General features: G+C 35.7%; 4 protein-coding genes across 4 annotated transcripts; 3 read left to right on the top strand and 1 right to left on the bottom strand.

Annotated features, from left to right (window-relative positions):
• Positions 1-2,958: 2,958 nt before the first annotated feature.
• Positions 2,959-4,559, top strand: LOC108571825 (pyridoxal kinase). Its single transcript, XM_017933969.1, has 7 exons — positions 2,959-3,067; positions 3,368-3,467; positions 3,564-3,707; positions 3,782-3,902; positions 3,978-4,120; positions 4,195-4,374; positions 4,447-4,559. Exons 1-7 carry the CDS (start codon positions 2,975-2,977, stop codon positions 4,557-4,559), a joined length of 894 nt encoding a protein of 297 aa, XP_017789458.1. The 5' UTR covers positions 2,959-2,974.
• Positions 4,560-4,767: 208 nt separating this feature from the next.
• LOC108572074 (DNA-directed RNA polymerase III subunit RPC2) lies at positions 4,768-8,907 on the bottom strand. The gene is made up of 9 exons (XM_017934264.1): positions 8,716-8,907; positions 8,479-8,633; positions 8,235-8,411; positions 7,867-8,158; positions 6,024-7,799; positions 5,686-5,932; positions 5,452-5,616; positions 5,252-5,382; positions 4,768-5,151 (listed from the first exon to the last, which is right to left on the bottom strand). The coding sequence occupies exons 1-9, from the start codon at positions 8,791-8,793 to the stop codon at positions 4,768-4,770; spliced, it is 3,405 nt and encodes a 1,134-aa protein (XP_017789753.1). The 5' UTR covers positions 8,794-8,907.
• A 673-nt stretch (positions 8,908-9,580) lies between these two features.
• Positions 9,581-11,286, top strand: LOC108572225 (isovaleryl-CoA dehydrogenase, mitochondrial). Its single transcript, XM_017934427.1, is given in 9 exon segments — positions 9,581-9,721; positions 9,800-9,889; positions 9,969-10,077; positions 10,079-10,122; positions 10,207-10,555; positions 10,606-10,654; positions 10,735-10,825; positions 10,902-11,070; positions 11,153-11,286. Coding segments are annotated over 9 exon segments (1,176 nt in total).
• Positions 11,287-12,324: 1,038 nt separating this feature from the next.
• On the top strand, positions 12,325-21,264 carry LOC108573015 (PDZ and LIM domain protein 3). Its single transcript, XM_017935375.1, has 9 exons — positions 12,325-12,750; positions 13,370-13,593; positions 13,973-14,132; positions 18,157-18,312; positions 18,455-18,505; positions 19,156-19,244; positions 20,740-20,884; positions 20,974-21,012; positions 21,187-21,264. The coding sequence occupies exons 1-9, from the start codon at positions 12,637-12,639 to the stop codon at positions 21,247-21,249; spliced, it is 1,041 nt and encodes a 346-aa protein (XP_017790864.1). The 5' UTR covers positions 12,325-12,636; the 3' UTR covers positions 21,250-21,264.
• Positions 21,265-21,606: the final 342 nt, after the last annotated feature.

Here is a 21,606-nt window from a genome sequence, read left to right on the forward strand (position 1 = left end):
GATAGACTTAACATCTGATGCAACTTTCCGTCCACGGCACGGGGGCCGAGAAGACCCTTACCACTTTCATGTTACACCCAACGTTTCCGATGGATTATTCTATAATTAAAGTACTTCAAAATATGCCATAAACTGTATTTTACTATGTAAATTATTAGTAATGTTCAAGCAATAAGATGTACGTATCAATTAAATATAATAGGGATGACGAGGATAGCACTAAAGAAATTAATAAGACAAGGAAAGCAATAGGGATAGACAAGGACGGAAAATTTGAAAAGTCAAACTCCCGCCATCTCCCGTATGGTGACGCGAACTACGACTTTTTAATAGGAACACAGAATATCAACAGTGGTTTTAGACAAAGAACGCACTAGTGTGCGACAAGGACAGAGAGAGAACGTTTCCTATTGGCTGGCGGGCCGCCATACTCCACCTCCCACGGGCTAATCAAGTCGGTCAGGGAAAAATCATTAATAACTCAATAATTACGATGATTTTGTGAACTTTTAGAATTGAAGAATGAAGTCTGGACCTTCGGCAACTTTCTCATATAGCTTTTAGTTCCCTAAACACTCTGTATAATTAGTTATTAACAATTTTAGTACGGGTTGTCGGCAAATGTAATACGGAATACTAAACATCCTGCTTGTTTTTCATTAATTTTGCAACTTTACACGAATAATTTATGCACTTTCGTATATGCATTCGAAAGATCATCCCTTTAGCTAGTTTCTCATATAAATTTTAATGTACCAGACCCTTACGATAATTAGTTATTAATAATTTTAGTACGTGATATCGGAACGATATCACATATCTTGACGGTTTTTCAATAGTTTCGGAGTTCTCTCCTAAATTCTCATACAACTAATTGTATTCATCTGAAAGGCAACTCCATTAGCTATATTCTCATATAATTTTTATCAACATATTCGGTTTAGTTTAGGAGTTATTAAACATTATACGAGACAGTCCCCTATTTATCGTACTCGAGTATCGTCAACTGTTACAAATAATTGCTAATATCTAATAAACCACACCACTTACGGTTACCAAACTAATTGCAGAAGATAAATAAAAGTCCATTCTACATTCTCCATACGTCAAAGTGCATGATTAGTCACGCATTTCTATGGAAATAACGAAAACGTGTTACGATTGAATGCGACGGGTGTAATACTCTTCCAAAGAATGTTTAATAACTATTAAACTAGAGGGAATATGTTAATAAATATTATACGAGAATGTAGCCGAAAGAGTTGCCTTTCAGATTCGTATAGTTACTTGCACGAGAATTTAGTAGAAAGCTATGAAATTATTGAAAAACCGTCAAGATACTTGACGGTATGCGGTATCGTTCTCGACGTCACGCACTAAAATTGTTAATAACTAATTATCGAAGGGGTCTATTGCATTAAAAACTATATGTGAAAGTAGCTAAAAGTCCACGCTACATTCTTTAAACCTAAAAGTTCACAAAATCATCCCAATTAAGGAGTTGCTGATGATCCTTCCCTGACCGACTTGATACAGCGCGTGGGAAGTGGAGCTGGGCGGCCAGCGGACCAATAGGAAACGTTCTCTCGCTGTCCTTCTCGCACACTAGTGCTTTCCTTGTCTAAAACCTCTGTTTATATTCTGTGTTCCTATTAAAAAATCGTAGTTCCCGTTACCATACGCGAGATGGCCTTTAAAAATTTTCTGTCCTTGTCTACCCTTGTTTCTTTCCTTGTCTAACTCATTGCTATAGTGCTATCCTTGTCTACCGCTATTCGTCTCCTTGTCTCTCTCCGCCATTGCTATTCTCGTCATCCATATTATATTTAACGGATACTTATAATCAAGTCTTAATTGCTTTAACATTACTAATAACGTAGACAGTAAAATACAGTTTCTGGCTTACTTTCAAGCACTTTAGTTGGCGAATAAATAGTGCTCGTTGTTAAATTCCAGTTTAGATGGTAATTTATAATTATAGGAAGCCTTAAATAAAAGTATTCTATGGTACAACATAATAAAACAGCTTAATATACGACTTTTGCATTGAATTAACCATTATATTAAGTAGAATAGTGTGAAATTGTTTATAATTTTTATTAACAATTAGAAAAGTTAATGTTCTTTCGTATGAGTTACAGATGAACCTCCAAGGACACAAACGCATTCCTGGGGGTTTCTGGCATTAATTTATTCAAATTTTGCAATGCAATATTGTTTAAACAATGGGTGTTTTGCAAAAGGAAAAGGATTTGGTGTGTAAAGGAGAAGAAAATGGACTGTAAAATGCTGTAAAACAATAATGAAATATTGTAACCATTTGTAATATACATTTTGTACATTAATTCAACAATAAATAATTGTTCTTTTGATAAATAATTGCATTTCATCGTTTTTGCTGATGTACAAGTCCTTTCCTTGATTTCTGGAACGTCCATCTGTAATTCATGCGAAAGAACATTAATTTTTCTAATTTTTAATAAAAATTATAAACAATTTCTGACTAATCTATTGAATACAATGGTTAATTCAATGCTACAATAGTATATTAAGCCCGTTTTATTATGTTATACCTTACGATACTTTTATTTAAGACTTCCAATAGTTATAAACAATCATCTATATTTTTATTTAATAAGGAACGTGAATTATTCTATGGTGAAAGTACTTCAAATGAAGTTGAAGCTTTATGTTATTATCTACATATTGGTAATGTTGATGCAATTAAACATTTATCATATACATCAAGTTTGATCTACTTAGTACATATAATTATGCTCTAATTTACAATAAATATTATTGAAAGCCGGAAACAGGTCGCTAATTTGTAATTTCCCGGCGAATGACAATTTACTGATAACGAACTTTTTAGAGGTCGCCACGTCTGTACATGGAATTATATATAATAATGCCAGCGAAGCAGCTGATCGTATTTTATGAATTGTAAAGTGTGTTTGTGTATCCCCTAATCAACATGGTCTCGAAAAAACCACCACGAATTCTGTCAATACAAAGTCACGTAGTGTCGGGGTACGTTGGCAATAAAAGTGCAACATTCCCCTTACAGGTGAACACATCGTTCATATTGTTAAATTATACTACGGAACGCGTTGTATGATAGATATCACCTTATCATATTTATTCAGTTAAGTACCCATATCTTGAAACTTCGAGACCTATTTTCATTTAACGCATATTCATTTCACAATTTTAAAAATTAATGCGCCCATAGAATTATATGCATCATTTTTTTTCGAAGAGGAAAATATTTAAAGTAATATCTAATAATATGTAGCATTTTGAAAAATGATTTATAAATGTTTTGGTATATAATAAAAAATATACAATAATAACATTTTTTGTTTAGCTGTTAGGATTTGAAATAGATGCAATTAATTCTGTTCAACTTTCCAATCATACAGGATATAAGGTCTTCAAAGGTCAGGTATTAAATGATAAAGATTTAGGTAAGAAAGATTTTGTAACAAATATAAAAGATAAAAGGAATAGCTATCTAAAACTAATTATTTCTGCATTGTATGTTATTTATGATTATTTCTTAGAGGATTTAATAGATGGTTTGATATGTAATGACTTGCATGATTATACTCATTTGTTGACTGGATATGTTGGTTCTGTCTCATTTCTGAAAAAGATAGCAGAGGTGGTCTGCTTACTAAAAAGCAAAAATCCTAATCTCATATATGGTAAATAGATATAAAAATCTGGAATAATAATTAAAAATACAATCTCATATTAATCATGAATTTATTAATGCAAGTATGTGATCCTGTTATGGGAGATAATGGACAAATGTACGTACCTGAAGAACTAAAGGAAATTTATAGAAATGAAATAGTACCATTGGCAGATATTGTAGTACCAAATCAATTTGAATTGGAGTAAGTTTTACAATTTTACAAGTAATTTTCACAAAACAAATACAACTGACATCTCGTTAATTGTTTTGCCCTTAGATTATTAAGTAATATCAAGGTCAATACAATGTCTGAATTAAAAAATGCTATAAAAGAATTGCATAATATTGGTCCTGGAACAGTAGCAATCTCATCAACAGATATTGATGATAAATTAACAGCAGTATTTAGTACAACCAAAGGTAATAAAACAATGAAATTAATATTTGAAATAAATCAAATTTTTTAAAATATATCTAACTCATTTTGATTACAGATAATAAACTGATAAAGATCGACATTCCAAAAATACCAACTAATTTCACAGGTTCTGGTGATCTTTTTGCTGCCCTATTTTTAGCTCACACATATTTGGAAGATAATATGGAAGCTGCCATTGAGAAAACTGTGAATACTTTACATAGTGTTCTACTCAAAACATATGAATACTCCCAAGGTATTTATTTAAATAATTTCCTTGGGTAACGATATAAAAAAAGATAATAATCATTTTAAAAATATTCACTAGCATGCCAAAACAAGGACTCTCAATTTGCAAGAAGAATCGAATTATGTTTAATACAAAGCAAACGTTTCATTGAAAATCCAGAAATTCGTTTATTTGCTCAGTCTTTCTCGTGAATAAATTAAATTGTTAAAAAAAAAATAGTATATACATATATATGTATATATATATACTACCGATAACCATGATATCCTCTAATATATTGCATATATATTGTGCATTACAGTCTTCCAATGAAAAACTAGTTCATACACTTTTATGAATAACGAAATATATAAATTGTATAGACCTTAATAATGTATAAGTTACTTTAAATGTATAAAATTATTCGCAATAGTTTTTTAATGTTAAACGAGGTACGATATTCATCGACTGAAGTTCTTGGAAAAGTAATTTGCAAGCGTAGGGCATGGAAATTGTAGAAACACACGAACTGGAACGGCAACTGTGACACCATCCACTATATGCCATCAAACCGCATTTATTGCATACATCAACATCGAATGTATCACTGGATATCATGAGTCTCTCTATCAACATCATACTAGCACCATATCCAATTAAACAATCTCGCTCCATTTCACCTAATCGTAAACCTCCCTCTTTGGCACGACCTTCTGTTGGTTGACGCGTTAATACAGCTCTCGGTCCTCGAGCACGAGCATGCATTTTATCTTGTACCATATGTTTTAGTTTTTGATAATACACCTGTTTTTTTTTTTTTTTATTGTTTTTTTAAAGTAAATCCATAAAATAATCTATATATTGAATTAACTTGAAATTAAAGATTAGAATATTTTCAACTCACTGGTCCAGAATATATATACGCTTGCAATGGTTCCCCTGTAATACCAGAGTAAAAGAAATCTTTGCCCAAGTAATTGAAACCATGCTTCACCAATATTTCACAGACATCCTCAACTTTTGAACCTCCAAATGCTAAATAAAAATTGTTATTACAAATTACTGCTTTAAAAATTATTCCAAAGTAATTTATTGTAAACATACCTGTGCCGTAATGAAATTCTCCTTTTATAACACCAGCTTTTCCAGCAAGCAATTCTATTAATTTCCCGACTGTCATACGCGAAGGAAAACCGTGCGGATTCATAATCATGTCAGGACAAATGCCAAAATCGTTAAACGGCATGTCTTGCTCTTCCACAATTAATCCTGCACACAAGAATAAACAGTGATAAAATGTATTTATAAAATGAATTGTCAAAGTATTCAAGGACGTACCAGTTACACCCTTCTGCCCGTGGCGACTGCTAAATTTATCACCTATCTCAGGCCTGCGAGTTTGTCTTAATAATAATTTAATTAGAAATGCATCCTCTGCATTGCTGGAAATCATCACTTTTTCAACATAAGCAGGAACAGGACCTTTAAAAACAACTGGTACATCTTTGTATTCTGTTTGTGTTTGAACGTTACCAGAATTTACTGGACCGATATTTGCGGCAGGCGATGATTTATTTACCATTACCTATAGGAGAAAATCAAATGCAGATTATTTCTATTGCATAAACTTCATGTATTTGCTTATTAGAGTAAGTATTAATCTTTAAAATATGGACCTTTCTATTCTCCACCATTTCTCCAGGTGCAGCAATTCCATCGCTATCGATTATTTCATGTTTCCAAACAGATTTCTTTGTATTAGAATCAATCAATGGACCCATTATCCGATCATATGTCTGATTAGCGTATCTTTTTAATGTACATTTCGCGTTTCGATATATCAAACATCTTCCAAATCCTCTATCAATTGAGGCTTTATTTAAAATAAGAGCATCTTCAATATCGTAACCACTATAAGACATAACGGCTACTGTTGCATTTTGACCAGCAGGTAGTTTATCAAAATTTATCAATTCTATTGTTCTGGATTTTACCATCGGTGCTTGGGGATAGACTAAATTGTACATCAACGTGTCAATCCGATTGCGCTGATTATAACCAATAGTTCCCATTGCTTGTTTTCCCATAGCACATTGATACGTATTTCTTGGACTTTGATTATGATGCGGATATGGTACTAAACCAGCGCAAACTCCAAGTAATGTAAATGGTTCGATTTCCAAATGCGTTGTCTTTTCACTAATTTGCGTTTCGTTAAATGCAATGGAACTATCATTCTCTTCATTTACATCTAAATATTCTATGAAACCGTCTTGTAAGAAATCTTCGAAAATTCGTACTCCTTGTTCAAGGAACTTTATATGCTCATCTTGTACAAGAGGTTCACCATTCTGTACAATAATATAGGGTCTGCACAGTCGTCCTCCGTCGGAACTAATTTGAATACATCTATGTTGGTGTTGTGTGTATATAGAAACGAAACCATTTATGAGACCTTTTCTACGCAGTAACCTGAAAACATTTACTAGTCTCTGGTAGTTCTTCACTACACCCAGAATATTACCATTTAAAAATACCATGTAAACGTATCTATTATTGATTTCTTCTCCGCCAAGTATATTAACATTTTCTACTCCTAAGTTAAATGCTAATCTAATAATTGGTTCTTCATCAATTTCTGTAGTAATATGTGTCATAAGAGCCAAATTTTTTACTAAACCACAACCTTCACCTTCAGGAGTATCACTGGGACACAACATACCCCATTGTGATGGTTGCAAAGATCGAGGGCCGGATACTTTCCTAGTTTTTTCAAACTGTGAATTAACTCGCGTCATCATACCAAGTGCCGAAATATAAGAAAGTCTAGATAAGACTTGAGTAACTCCATGACGTTCCATTTTAAATCGTTTAATGGTCCAATTGCCAGATGATATGGCAAAAGCTAGTCCATTGGTAATTTGGTCTTGTCTCATATGTTTTACAATGTCAAATTGTGCAGCTTTAATTTTCGGTATATTTTTATCAGCAATTTGCTTTAACTCCCAATTAAATCTTTTAAATAAATCTTCAAACATCAAAGATAGCAAAGACCCAGCTAGTTCTAATCGCTTATTACCATAATAATCTCTATCATCAACAAGCTTTCCATCAGACTGTGCTTTCATAACTCTACGAATCATTAAAGCAATATAAGTTGCTTTCATTTTAAAATTAAAATCTACAACAGGAACATGAGATAAAACATTGGTTGCTAATGTATCCTTCATTTCGTCCGTGACGCTAGATTTTATGACGGAAAATCTTTTCTGTTTCCTCTTATTACTGAGGAACCTTAATGCTTGATTTTGAGCAAACACATTTAGAACATGACATTCTTCTAAGCTGGGTGCAAATTTTTTCATAAATTCTTCCTCTGTACCAATTAGTTGCATAATCTCTTGATCACTCACAATTCCCATTGCTTTAAATATTATTGTCACGGGTATATCCTAATAACATATTTAAAGTTTGTGAAATATTATGAAAAATTTCAGCGCATAATTATGTTAAACTTACATCTTGAAAAATGTTATGCCTCATATAATACCTTCCTCCTCTACCTACTATGTTAGTTTTAGTTTTTCTTTCATGAGTAGAACTGTTACAAGATGCTACAATATGACCTTTACTGTCCTCTTCTAAAATAATTCTGTTTCTAAGCATTTGTTCTTGTATTAGAATTACTTTCTCCTGGCCATTTATTATAAAATAACCACCAGGATCATGTGGACATTCGTTCATTTTTGCCAATTCGAAATGAGATTTCCCAGTTAATACACAATTTGAGCTTCTCAACATAATAGGCATTCTGAAAAAGACTAGCTAATTTAGTTTATCTTGTCTAGTTAATAACATTTCAAATATGTTTCAAATAATGCTTATACCTTCCAATTAATAAATTATTTCTAATTATTGGTTGGTGACCTCTTATATACTCAATATCAACAGTAATCGGAGCAGAATAATTTAAATCTCTTAAACGGCATTCATGTGGAGTAGTAGAACGTGTTACATTAAAACCTTCTTCGACATCAGGTGAACCAACATGAACATTTAAATATCTATAAAAAAATACGTGTACAATAAATAATGTAAAAACATATTTACATATAAATTAACAATACCTACTTTACATAAAACAAAGGATCAGCATCACTAAGTACTTTCTCATTTGCTTTTACAATTTTCTTGATCTCCACATTTATGAAATAATTAAAAGAATCAATGTGCTGTTTGACAAGTCCTTTTCCTTGCAGAAAAGCAGGTACAAGTTTCCATTTATCCTGTAAAAAGGTGTTGCTATAATTATTCACTTTACAATAAATTTAGCGGAATAAATGACACAAATTTTAACCTTTCTCTTACCTGAATGTGCTTTACTACTTTGTTATATTTTTGTTCCGATTTAATACTATCGTAAGTATTAATTTTCATTTCCCCCATCTTTTTTTATTTCTAAAAAATATAAACTTATCATATAGAAATGACAAAAAGTGAACTGAGAGATAATTTCACTGCTACATCTTCTTAACCTGTTTTGCGTCGTATTATTTTCGCGGTAATCTTGCACATGCATATAAAATAGTATAGGTATACATATATTAATAGTTAATAGAACAGGAGGAAATGAAGGGAAATGATATACAAATAATAAGATATATATGCATTTTATCGTATCTATAAAACTACGATTAAAAAAAGTTACATTTGATACAATTGATTGTACGCATAACATACTGTGTACGTAACATATGACACATAACACGTGTTAGATTCCTTAAATAAATTATTTGTAGGAGAAAGCATGTATTATTCTATATTTTGTATATCGTGTACTACATAAACGTATATTTTCATTTATATCTTTTATACAAATAATTAGACACTTTCCTTAATGTGTTAACGAATAACAAATTATTTTAACAACTTAATGAACATTACATGTATCTACAAAATATCATTATTAACATAAAAATATTTATATCAAAGTTCCATTAACGTTTATTTATGACTGCTTCTATTATTTGTAATGTATTATCGTTTATAAAGAATCAACTTTTTGCGTAATAAATGTAGCAAATACGTGCATATGTACGTTCATTTGAACGATAAATCTTATCACTTAATAGCGCTGTAGCAATCAGTAAGTATATTTACATCGTTTTTTAACTGCTAACATCGAGCACTGAATTATTACGTACAATTGTGGAAAATATTAGAACTTTATAAAATGAAAATTTATACTCATAAGTTCGCGAGATCACTTTTACAAAATTTTTCGAGATTAAACAATAAATTTCACGTAAGATATTCTTCACAATATTACAAGATAGATGATAATCTCTTCGGATTAAACGAAGAACAGAAAGAAGTAAGTAAAATTGTAACAGAATTAGGTTACTGTATGTCGTCAAGCTTAACAATTAAAAGCAAATTATTTTCTGTACAGCTTCGACAATTGGTTTTCAATTTTGCACAAAAAGAACTTGCTCCGAAAGCCGCTGAGATCGATAAGAAAAATAATTTCGATGAACTGAGGGTAAGAGCGAGGAAACATTCGAGGAAATACGTAATGTTATTTCGATTATAGGTATGCATTATTTGAAAATTATTTTCAGGAGTTTTGGAAGAAACTTGGTCAACTGGGGTTATTAGGAATAACAGTAAAACCCGAATATGGCGGTACAGGAGGTACATATCTAGATCATATTATCGCTATAGAGGATTCACAGAAATGGGACGGAAGAACAGAAGCAGAAATATCTACCAAAGGTAAATGTATACTTGACAGATATCTTGCTACATACATGTGTCCTACTTGGTATACACCTATGCATTCATTTAGGTATTTTATAGCTGTGTAGCGGAGAACATATTGGAGCACTCGCGATGTCAGAGTCGACATCCGGATCTGACGTAGTCTCTATGAAATTGCGAGCTGAGAAAAAAGGCGATTATTACATTTTGAACGGTCATAAATTTTGGATCACAAATGGTCCCGATGCTGACGTTCTTGTCGTTTATGCAAAAACGAATCCAAATGCGGCTAAACCGCAACACGGTGTTACCGCATTTATCGTGGAACGAGGTTTCGAAGGTTTCGATACAGGTGAAAAATTGGACAAACTCGGTATGCGGGGTTCAAACACTGGCGAACTTGTATTCGAGGATTGTAAAGTTCCTGGTAACTTTCTCTTCACATTACATATTAAATATTATTAATACTGTACTTACCTTACCATCGAACTTTATAATTTAGTGGTTTAGATTTGGAACGAGCAACCTTAGCAGCAGGTCCTTTAGGGTAAAATTCTCCGCTTATTAAAGTACAACATAATATTAAGATTAACGAACAATTATACATCGCGATATGTTATATATTAGGATTCTCCAGGCATGTTGCGACGTGGCATTCGACTATGCTCATACGAGGAAACAATTTGGAAAACGTATAGCAGAATTTCAACTGATACAAGTATGAAATTGTAGTTCTGTCACGTAAATGTTGTATTACAAAATTTCAAATATTAAAACAGTTGTTCACATTTTAGGAGAAAATTGCAAATATGTATACGAATTTAAGCGCCTGCAGAAATTACTTGTACTCTGTAGCTAGGTGTTGCGATGCAGGACACATAAGTGGGAAAGATTGTGCCGCGGTGATACTTTACATCGCTGAATGTGCGACAAACGCTGCGTTAGATGCCATTCAAATACTTGGTAAATTATTCACGATTTAATCACCCGTTTGACAGGTGTTTATTGATTTGAAAAATTTCTTTAAATTTATACAACTTTTCAGGCGGCAATGGTTATGTAAATGATTATCCTACTGGAAGGTTTTTAAGAGATGCGAAATTATACGAAATTGGTGCTGGTACCAGTGAAATTCGCCGAATGGTAATTAGTAAAGCTATTAGCCAGGAATATTCATGAATTGTTTTATATTTCTCGAAAGATTTACGTTATTACATCACTATTTTTGTAAAGAATGATAAATAAAGAAATGAATTTTACATGGAAATTACTTTTAATTTCCTTCGCTGATCAGTTCGACATTCAAACGGGCAATCGTTGTTAACGATCATCGATCTTGTCGATAGAACAAATCTTGACGATTTGAACAGGGGATTAATATTGCCAATCTGCATATCCATTTGACAGATATGTACGCACTTTCTTAGGATCGTGTAAATCGAGATAAATGAGTCACTAGAACGGCACAGTCTTAAAACTACGATTGACTAACCTTTCGCGCTATAGGTTGCTAATTTAAATCAAACTTACGTACACTCTCTTCCTCTCGGTTCATTTCAGGTACTCCCTTTTACTCTTTCTCTTTCTCTCTTGATTTAGTCTGATTAATCACACAGTGTAGCCAAACTAATTAAATCGAAACGAAACCGCATAGGGGAGAGAGAAGCTTTCGCGTTCGACTAGCAGGACGGTCATTTAGTGAAAGAAAAAGGAAAGTGCAACTAGCAGTATCGTGAATCGAAGATGTCCCTTAAGTTTTCCATAGGCAACTTTTACGAAACCTATGTGAGTATGTGTTATAGTAATCTGAAGACAGAGATTCTCTCTTCTTATCTTTTTTTTTTATTCAATCTCCTCTGTAATTTACGGTAGCATACTCTGACGGATTATGTTTCTCCTTGGTTAATTTCGATAAAAAGAAACCCATTGTAATTCACGAATGTGTTAATAAATTCTTTACGTGCAGTGTTTAATTTCGTACATTGATTGAGCGTCCGTCGTGAACGTTACCCGATTCCGCGTAGATATATGTACACAGTTGACAATTTAAAAGTGATACTTGTTTGTTGGACGGCGGGATTATTGGTGTGATCGCGATAGGCATAGGCAGTTGGTAAAAACAGGGAGGTCGTAAATGCCAGAGAAATGAGTGCAGGTCGGGCCAGAACAATACACATGGTATGCCAATTCGAAATGGGGCCAGAATAGCAGAAGCAACGGGCCGGTGGTAGTTGGGTAACTAAGCTCGCAGAAGTAAAGCCTGTCAAAATGAAGTGGCGGTGCAGCAGCCAGTAGTTCTCGTTTGCTAGTAAGGAGCATAAGCACGGTTTCGATATTGCTCCGACTAGCCGCAACATTTCCAACTTTCTCGAAGATTTATCAATTCCTTCCTCCTCTATACGTTCTATACGAGCGAAGCGAATCATTTCACGTTCGCCTATAGAGTATAGATTTCGTGGGTGCCCTTTCGATCTTTTCTGTGCCCGTTCTAAACACGCGATTGCGTTGTTGTGACAGACGGAGTAGAGCATGACGAAGAAACAAACTGTGATCGTGAAGCTTAAGAGATCCAGCTCCGGCAAACCTTGGGGAATACGTATCGCTGGAGGCGCTGATTTGGGTACGCCGATCGTCGTCACCCGCGTGAGTTCTTCTTTCATCCCATTTCTCCAAAGCCTACTCTACTTTTAAGCTTAAACGATTTGTGCCGATCGCCTACATCGCGTACTGTTACCGCCTACAGTTATTATTGGACGTAGATGCGGGAACACTGTGTCTGTCGGTGTAACACGGAAACAGCAGGGGATCTAGATTATTTTCTAATGTACACAAGCTCCTGCTTGCGCGCACCGATATATCTATTAAAATTCACCTCGTAAATTTTTCCCTGCAAATCGATTTCTATTTTATTCGAAAAGTAATCGACCACCAACCGATACCGATACCGTCACCACTCTATACCAACCACTCGTACAAAGAGCTTGTAGATAGTATGTACGTTAAATCATAATCGTATCCACCTGTCACGTGTAACCTAATCTTTATCTTGTGCTTTCTCTTTAACATGGCCTCTTTAACTATCGAACTTTCCAAAGTACATTTACATTCTTTCGTGCTAAATAAATTCGTGATACTTTGTACGATTGTTAACACAACTAATGCAACCACGCTGCTGTACGATCTTTAACTGTATATTACGAGATATATGTATATGTATATGTATATGTATATGATATTGAAACGATGATATTTGTATTTGTAGTCGGAGAACCAGGCACTCCAGAGGGGTGACGTGATCAAGAAAATCGACGATTACGACGCGCGAGACGTGAGGCATGTAGACGCCCAGACTCTTCTTCAAAACTCTGAATCTATAAGGCTCGTGATCGAAAGGTCTGAGCCGTCGAATGCATCTCGCATCAACATTACCACGTCATCTCCGATTATCAAGCCGAACATTGGCCACAGGGCTGCGGTCACTAGTCTGTCAGAAAACAATTTCACCTTTATTATTATTATGCGCTCGAGTTATCGCATTACTACCGCCGCGCAATTACCGCCACCTAACTTCACTATTAACGCTTCACAATAAACTCTTTCTTTCTTTTTTTTACATGCTTTAATCGCAGCGCCTGATTGACAGCTCACCGCATCAAGAAACTTCATCGTTACCTCGACAATCACTTTCTTCTTTTCCAGTTTCAATTCAACCCCCCGTCATTTTCACGTGCTACAAAATTAACAGAGTACATAATGCTTAAAATGTTTGAAAGTGATTGTCGAAAGTACGAGCATCGAGTCTCTCCTGAGAGGAATTCTTTTTATATTAATTCGTTAGTAAAGATGCTTTCCCATTCCGCTATAGAACCAGACAACCGAAAGTATATCCGACGGAATTACCCAAGAGTCCTGTACCGCCGCCTTCGTTCGACGATTACAGTCGGCCTACATCTCCACCGGAGCCCATTAACTTGATGCACGAACATCTCGACGAGATTCGCGAAGAAAAAGCCTATTTGTCGCAGGTACTTTCGATAGATTAATTAGACTTTGAAACGGGAACTCTACCACTGTGATAATAAACCGATTCAATTCACGTTCAATCTTCAGTTTTTCGCGTTAATTTCGATAACGGTTAAGTGTTTGCTCGCTTCAACCGTCCATTAACTTTAAAACAAGATACACAAAACAATTACTCTATAATTATATCGTTGTTTGAAGTTCGTGTGTAGGTAATCTCTTCGTTATTCCGATATCCGAATTTATGTTACATTTGAGAGCGAACCTGTCTACACGTGGTCGTTAGACACAGGTCTAATCGTTGGTTAAAACGCCGACGAGACTATTTGTTCATTCAACCCTGGCTTTCAAGTCTGGCTGCTAAACCATTCATTTACACGGTTGTCTTCACCACGTACATATTTCTCTGCCTTACGTCCGCGGTGATTTCACGATCATTTCCTACGTAATTATCGTAGCGGTGGTAACCAATTGTGAAATATTCGATTAGAATTTCAGCCAGGAGATCACGACCGGATAAGAATCGAGAAAAGTCAATGGTACATGTAAATTCATTGTGCAGATTCTACGATGACGCCTTTATTCGTGGGACGTTCCAAGTGTGAATATATTTTTGTTGGCCCGCCACGATGCCGGAAAGTCCACGCAGAGGCAGTTGCCACGCTATAAATATCGCTTTTGCATCGAAACCACCGCTCCGATCCAATACTACGCGATCCAGGACGATTTCGGAACACTATTTCGATCCTAGTCGTCGCTTCAGAACACACATATTCTTATCGTCCAGTCAACGTCCACTGCGACAATAAAATGTCCGCCTTCTTTTTCGATCGTTTCTTAAAATAAACAGATCGATTCCTAGCATCGATGTCCTATTTCCAAGGAAAATACATCATCCACTGTACTCGGTGTTTCGAGAAAGCGTGATATTAGTCCAAGGTCGGAAGATACATCAATCACTCAACACACACCACCTGATAGTTGTCGGTGTACAGAGGTGAAAAATTTCATGGAATATATGTATAGAAAGGAAGGGAAAACTAAATTGGACAGTGATTAGTTTAAACGGTAATTCGTATTTGAAACGAATATGCTGTAAAGCTTTCAGGTTTTGGTCCAGATCCAAACGTGACACAATCGATTAAAAATACATAGAAGCGGTAGTGGAAGACTAAAGATAGAAAAAGAAAAAAAGAAAAAATGAAATAATTAAGGAACGAAATGGGATGAGTGGTGTACATAAGAAGTAATTAGGTAGAGAAAAAGCGGAAGAGGAACGATTGCGAGAGATGGCAAAGAGATCGTATAGTGAATCAAGAGGGTTAAACCTTTGGGGCGATCGAGATACATACGTCGGTAATACGGGAGAGGAGAAGAAAGAGCGCGAGAGGAGTCGCGTGGAAAAGACCAGAGTTAGTGCCGCCCGCGCAACGAGACAGTGAACGTTAGCGAATATTCGTAAGGGAGAGATCTACGATAGAAAAGAATTTACGCGAAGTAGGTTCACGGTGAAAAGGAGAGAGGAAAGGAAGAGAAGCGAAAGCGATTCTTGGTGGAGAGTGTCACTTCCAGGAATACGAACGTGAGCTTCGATTAGGAAACGATGCCGGCTTATACCACCGTTTACCGTCACAACATCGAACAGCAGCCGAAAGAGGAGGAGGCTGCCGTGTATTGGGTACGAAGTCGTATAAAATGCCAATTAACCGAAATGTACTCCATATTTTCCGTCGAATATCGATCATTCACCACCCCCGCTCGATGTCGCAATATTTCACGGAATTTCTCTTCCAATTCTAGTTCAACTTATTAGTTCATTTACAACGTACAACATCGATATTATAGCTTTTCCATCTTTCGAATGATCTACCGATGAAATCAATCAATGAAATTCTCACGAATCGATCGTAACTGTAAAATCTGAATGAACCGTTGATATGGAACACACGTTACACCTTTGTAAGATGATCTAGATTTGGAATTACGTCGTGTGCCAACCTTGACACCTTCCGTAAAAGTAGGGCTAGGTCTTGAATCTATCCCAATGCCACGCAGTAATGGAGAAAGAAGCAAATTCTCGTAAGATTCGCAACGAGGCCGTGCATATACGAATGCAACGATAGGAAAGATGATAGAGTTGAATGTAAAGAATTCCACCGCGAGTATGGCTAACTAATAACACGATGCAATAAAACGCATGTAGGCACGTTACGGGCTGTTCATTGGTATCTTATTCTATTTTCGTAAATGAGATCTGGGTTACTGAAACTACACAAGAGGGTCGTACGACGACACTCCCACAGCTTCTCCTCTTCATCTTCCAAACCGGTTATCTCGTTAAAAATTTCTTTTGTCAACGTTCGAATAACGAAAGAACGTTTTGTCAACGACAATACCGAAACTGAGGAAAAAGTACACAGACGCTTGATGCGAATACAAAAATAAGAAAGGAAGAAAGTTCGTTAGAATTTAAAAGGCACTTTCATACTGTGATAACGTATTGAAACATTTGTTATGGTTCGTACGTTGCCAGAAAATTCTAGAAGGTTTTCTTATTGTTAGAGTTCAAGTTTCAGCACGCCTGTACCGAGCGCAGCAATAAACACTTTTCGAAACAACCGTGTGTTTCACCGTGTCTGAATTTAGTTCGGGGACGTTTTACGAAATGTCGTAGAAGCAACTGGTTCCTTCTTCCAAAAAAGCTATTGTTTCGTCTACGAATAGAATAGAATAGGTATATACGACAGGTGGAAGAATGCCCATCGAGATCTTGGAATTTTTTTCTTTGGACAGAAAGCTGAGGAAAAATAGATAAAAATTGACAAGCGCGACGGAGAAAGGTCTCGTTGCAGACACGGGGGTACACGTTATTTTTGCCGGCTAGGGGCCTTCGTCTATTTCGAGAGAGACACAGTTGCCCACCCTGTATAATAATCTTTCTGATCCATTTACAATGAAATAGTTGTAATCGATGTTCGACGCGAAATCCATAGTTGCATCGATCTAGTTAAACTCTTGCTTCGTTCCGTTGGTGGCAAAGCCGATGATGACTGGACTCAAATTCGATCTTCTATTATTGCAAGCATGTCTTATAAATACAACGCGTAACTTTATCCTGCTGTTCACCATCTTTCTACATCGCCTCCTCCATTTGACATTCTCGACTTCGTTATATTTCGACAATCCGACGACATCCGATCGAAGACCATCAACATCATAGGTAAACATTAAAGATCCTGCATCTCCGTGGTCCATGGTTTTCTCTCGTAGTTTCTCCACCCATCGCTCGTCGTCACCGTTTCAGCGCAAGTCCAACAATCGTATTTTTAATAATTTCGTAATTCCACGCATAGCGCATAGCGAGTGATACGTAACGTAATGCCATCGAATATTTGGCAAACGCTTTGTTCATAACGCTGTTACTACGGTTTTATGCAATTTTCTCATTGTGCAGATATACGAGCCAAGAACCGGAAATTTTAGCCGTCTTATAGCTTTCATTCGAGGTTGGTTGTATGCAGTCACCGAACAATATATCCTATAGCGCGCGTTTGCTTCCGGTTTTCAAGAAGTTTCGCTAAAAATATCACGAACGTTGTTGCTTCAACTCGAGGATTATTATCGTCGCAAAAAGCAATTAAACACAGATAGCTGTGTGTTTTTGATTAAAAAAAAAAAAGGAAATTCAAAATGTAAGCTCACCGATATCGCCCGATTTATTTTTAGTTTGCATTTATAGATGCAAGCAGTAGCTATATTACAACACGCTACACTGTCGAAAATTAACGAGGTATCATCGATCACCATGGCCTCTTAATAGAGGCTTATTTTAGGATTTCGTTAGTTGGTAATTGACATCGTTCTGGCAGAACATTCCACGCCTACTTAGCTTATTAACGAACCTTCAACCTGGGCACACACAATTCGTTAATTATTCGTTATTTCGAGGGGAAAAAAAAAAAAAAAAAAAAAAAGATTAAGTAAGGCTACATGATCTTAACTTAAGATACGTAACAATTGATTTTTTAGCCGTACCGCACAACTCCTCTGGTTTTGCCAGGTGCAAAGATCAAAAAGGATGCTCCACTCGGAGAGTGCTACTTGCGCCATCATCCAAACCCGATGATCAGAGCGGCACCGCACCACTACGAACCGGCTCATCCGGAAGTTGCTATGAAACAAAAGGTAGTGTACGCCTTGCTCATTCTTAATACGTAAATCCTTTAATCGCGAAATATTGCCCTACGAGTAAGAAACGCTGAAACAATAGGAAAGAATTAAAAAAAAATATTAATTTGTAAATATATTTTATACGACGTCTGATTAGGTGGCAGAATCGGTACTTCAACGTATCTTGGGACCGAATGAAGTTCCAAAGGTTTGGATAATATTATTCTCAAAATCGCTTCCCCGCTTTCACACCAACGATGCTTCCGCTTTGAACAAGAATACGATCATTTACGATCATTTACGATCATTTACCTTTTAACCGCGGAATTTCTTCGGGATCTTTTTTACGAGTGTCAGCCATAATGTAGCATGCGATGCGATCAGTATTCAGTTGCTAATTAACCAGCCAATGGTTTTTCGATCGTTTCTTCGAAAAACTTCGTTTCACGTATTGGGTATATACATATCACGTGTTCGGAGAACATTTTTGTAACCCAACCCGTTGCCACGGAGGAACGCTTTGGACCTCTCTTACTGCAACAAATTTCATTCACACGATATGAATAAAACAAGTCACAAATACATACATATGTAGATGCTAAAACGTTATCCAGTAACTTTTACACGCATCATTTAGTACAGTAAATTGCAATGTTTAAACTAATATCCTAAACGTGTTCAACGGTAAACTTATGGCTTACTTTAGGAAATTGGAAACACGTTGTAAGCAGTAAAAAAAAAGTGATGTGTTCGAAGACGAAAAAAAAAAAAAGAAGTATCAATCGTAACATTTTCATTGAATTTTCTTCTACAACTACAGGAATGAGCACTTATTTTTTCGTTTAAATTCACTCTTAGGTTGTCCACAAGCAATTTAACTCGCCGATTGGTCTCTACTCCGAACAAAATATCGCCGATACCATTAAGTGTCAAGCATCAGCCATACCGTAAGTAAAAAAAGAAAAAAGAAAGCCAAGTTTTTAGAAAAGAGGTTAATACGTCGCACAGCTTGCAGTAGCATAATAAAATTACTACTATTAATACTATTGGATTTTTGCTGAATGCTGCTACTTATCAAACTCTAATTAACTCTGAGCCGTTGTAATCTTGACGCCATTAACTAACGGACATTTTGAAATTATCGATATACATGTTAATTTCGATGTTCGATTTTCGAACCACGATACATCGATTTCCGACCATATACCGTATATGTATATCAATGTCGCTGTTGAAATTTCGAAAGAAAGCATGAGACGATTACTAATACACAACTAGAGCTGCATAGACAAAATTTTTCGATTCGAAAGAATGATCTACATTTGAAGCGTAAGGGACTGTCATTTTGTTGGCGATAAATTGTCGGGGACGTGATCACAACCACAGCTCAGTTCTTATACTGTCGTTTCTTGCTGAAATAGATAACACTCACGTGCAGTTTGTTTGTTTTCCAGCATTTTCATAGACTTTTCCTTCGTGAAACAGAAACAGGAAATACAGGAGCAAGCGAGAATGTTGAAAGAGCAGGCCAAGGCTGCCACCTCGAAGAATGTCTGGCCGCAATTCAATAAACCAAATTAATATTCAGTTCGAGACGTTTTTCGATGCTTCTCGCACAGCATATCCCTAGCTCCGAAATTCTACGATTCCTACGTAGTAGATCATTGGTCACGTTCTTGTCTCGGAATCGTTCTTCTTAAAGTTACGTGTGTGTGCCATTGATGAAAATAATATTCGCGATATAGTAAAGACAAGCTTCGTTCTTGTTTGCCTATTTTTTCAAATCGAATCGAATCGAATTAGATCGAACGTGGCCATTGAACTGTGATCGAGTTCTCGATAAGCGTGCGATAAAGTGTTTACTCATTCGAATTCTATTGCTTTGCAGATTACTATCTATAACTGATACTTAGGATCGTGATACAATTATATTGCAGTTTGTTGTAGTGATCTCGAGTAGAATTGATAAAAACGTCAGGGAAAATTAGACAGTAAATCTCTAAAGAAGTTTGTACAATAACAATACTATACATATATTTGCATGCTGTAGCATTGAAAGTAATCAATAATTAATCATAGTAAACGTACGTGCAAATTAGTAGCCTTGCTAATTTTAATGCTAATGTAATTAGAAAATCCTCGAGAATTACAAATCGTAATTAGTAATCTGATAAGTAATTATCAATGTCCGTTCGCAATATTATATGGGATAATACGGGAGATAATATGACAAGAGTATAATTCTCGAGGAAAGGCATTAAAGATCTAGTTGGGACGTATTTGTGACTCGATTAATGAAAAGGGCATGGAAGCGGTCCGAAAGTCGCTCTCGAACAAACAATTTGGCGATATAACCCTGGCTGCTGCGCTAACCGATCTGACAAAATCGAGGCAAATGAATTAAAAATAGTCCGTATGTATACATGCGATACAATGGTACAGCCTGAAGAAACCAACCAAGTACGACCCGAGTAAGAGTGAGGCTTACAAGGCTTTGCAAGAGGAAGCTCTCGGCGACACAGTACAGGAAGTGAAACAAGCGGCGCGCACCGGTGTTTTCTCTCCGCAAAAAGTTAATCAAAATAGGGTATGGCATCGAATAATTCAATTATTCCCGTTTATACCAAAAGTTGTCCTCTTTTTTTTTTTCTGTTTTAAATAATCCAATGTTTTCAGGTATACCAGGCTCGACCAAAAAGTCCTGCTGGACCGTACGTGAGTAGAACTTTGAATATTTTAATTTTACGTTCGTTTCTCCCTTTCGTACTTTCTGATCGCATGAATTGCACGCATCAAATATCATTTCGTTCAATACACTTAAATACTATTTCTATTAACATTTCGTATCAGAATTATGATAAATTAATAGCAGACCTTTATTTGATTAAGGGTGGAAATTATAGACGTCCCTTCCCTCTCTCTTTTATAAAGGATCGCATCAACGACTACTAAAATTTACTCCGACTTGTACGTGTAATTTGTGTATTTGCACGCATACATTTGCTAATACGCACACATCGTCCTGTGACGAAAACAGAAAATTGCATACCGTGCATCGCTAAACCATGAATGCTGTACTATACCTTTTTAATTCAAATGTTTTAAACTAAAATCAATCCTAAGGAACAGATTCGTTTTTAGTATCTTCAACGTATGCCAAGCATTTGCAGAATTCATTAAAGTTACTGCTTATTTCGATAACAAACAAAATGTATTATTCCATTTTAGGTAAATACTCTTGAAGACGACGGTGAAAAAATCCACCAAAGTAACAGCTTCAAGAGGATCATGTATAGTGTCCTGGGACAA

This window comes from Habropoda laboriosa, unplaced genomic scaffold (genome assembly GCF_001263275.1).
Source record: "Habropoda laboriosa isolate 0110345459 unplaced genomic scaffold, ASM126327v1 scaffold34, whole genome shotgun sequence".
NCBI classification, from domain to species: domain Eukaryota; kingdom Metazoa; phylum Arthropoda; class Insecta; order Hymenoptera; family Apidae; genus Habropoda; species Habropoda laboriosa.

Excerpts from the sequence above, each read along its gene's own strand:
- LOC108572074 (XM_017934264.1), bottom strand. The coding sequence starts at position 8,793 with ATGGGGGAAATGAAAATTAATACTTACGATAGTATTAAATCGGAACAA. Across the intron at positions 8,412-8,478 it reads GATCCTTTGTTTTATGTAAA|ATATTTAAATGTTCATGTTG; the intron begins GTAGGTATTGTT and ends ATTTTTTTATAG. Across the intron at positions 5,617-5,685 it reads CGGGCAGAAGGGTGTAACTG|GATTAATTGTGGAAGAGCAA; the intron begins GTACGTCCTTGA and ends TCTTGTGTGCAG.
- LOC108571825 (XM_017933969.1), top strand. The coding sequence starts at position 2,975 with ATGGTCTCGAAAAAACCACCACGAATTCTGTCAATACAAAGTCACGTA. Across the intron at positions 3,068-3,367 it reads GTGCAACATTCCCCTTACAG|CTGTTAGGATTTGAAATAGA; the intron begins GTGAACACATCG and ends TTTTTTGTTTAG. Across the intron at positions 4,121-4,194 it reads AGTATTTAGTACAACCAAAG|ATAATAAACTGATAAAGATC; the intron begins GTAATAAAACAA and ends TTTTGATTACAG.
- LOC108573015 (XM_017935375.1), top strand. The coding sequence starts at position 12,637 with ATGACGAAGAAACAAACTGTGATCGTGAAGCTTAAGAGATCCAGCTCC. Across the intron at positions 12,751-13,369 it reads CGCCGATCGTCGTCACCCGC|TCGGAGAACCAGGCACTCCA; the intron begins GTGAGTTCTTCT and ends TTGTATTTGTAG. Across the intron at positions 14,133-18,156 it reads AAAAAGCCTATTTGTCGCAG|CCGTACCGCACAACTCCTCT; the intron begins GTACTTTCGATA and ends TTGATTTTTTAG.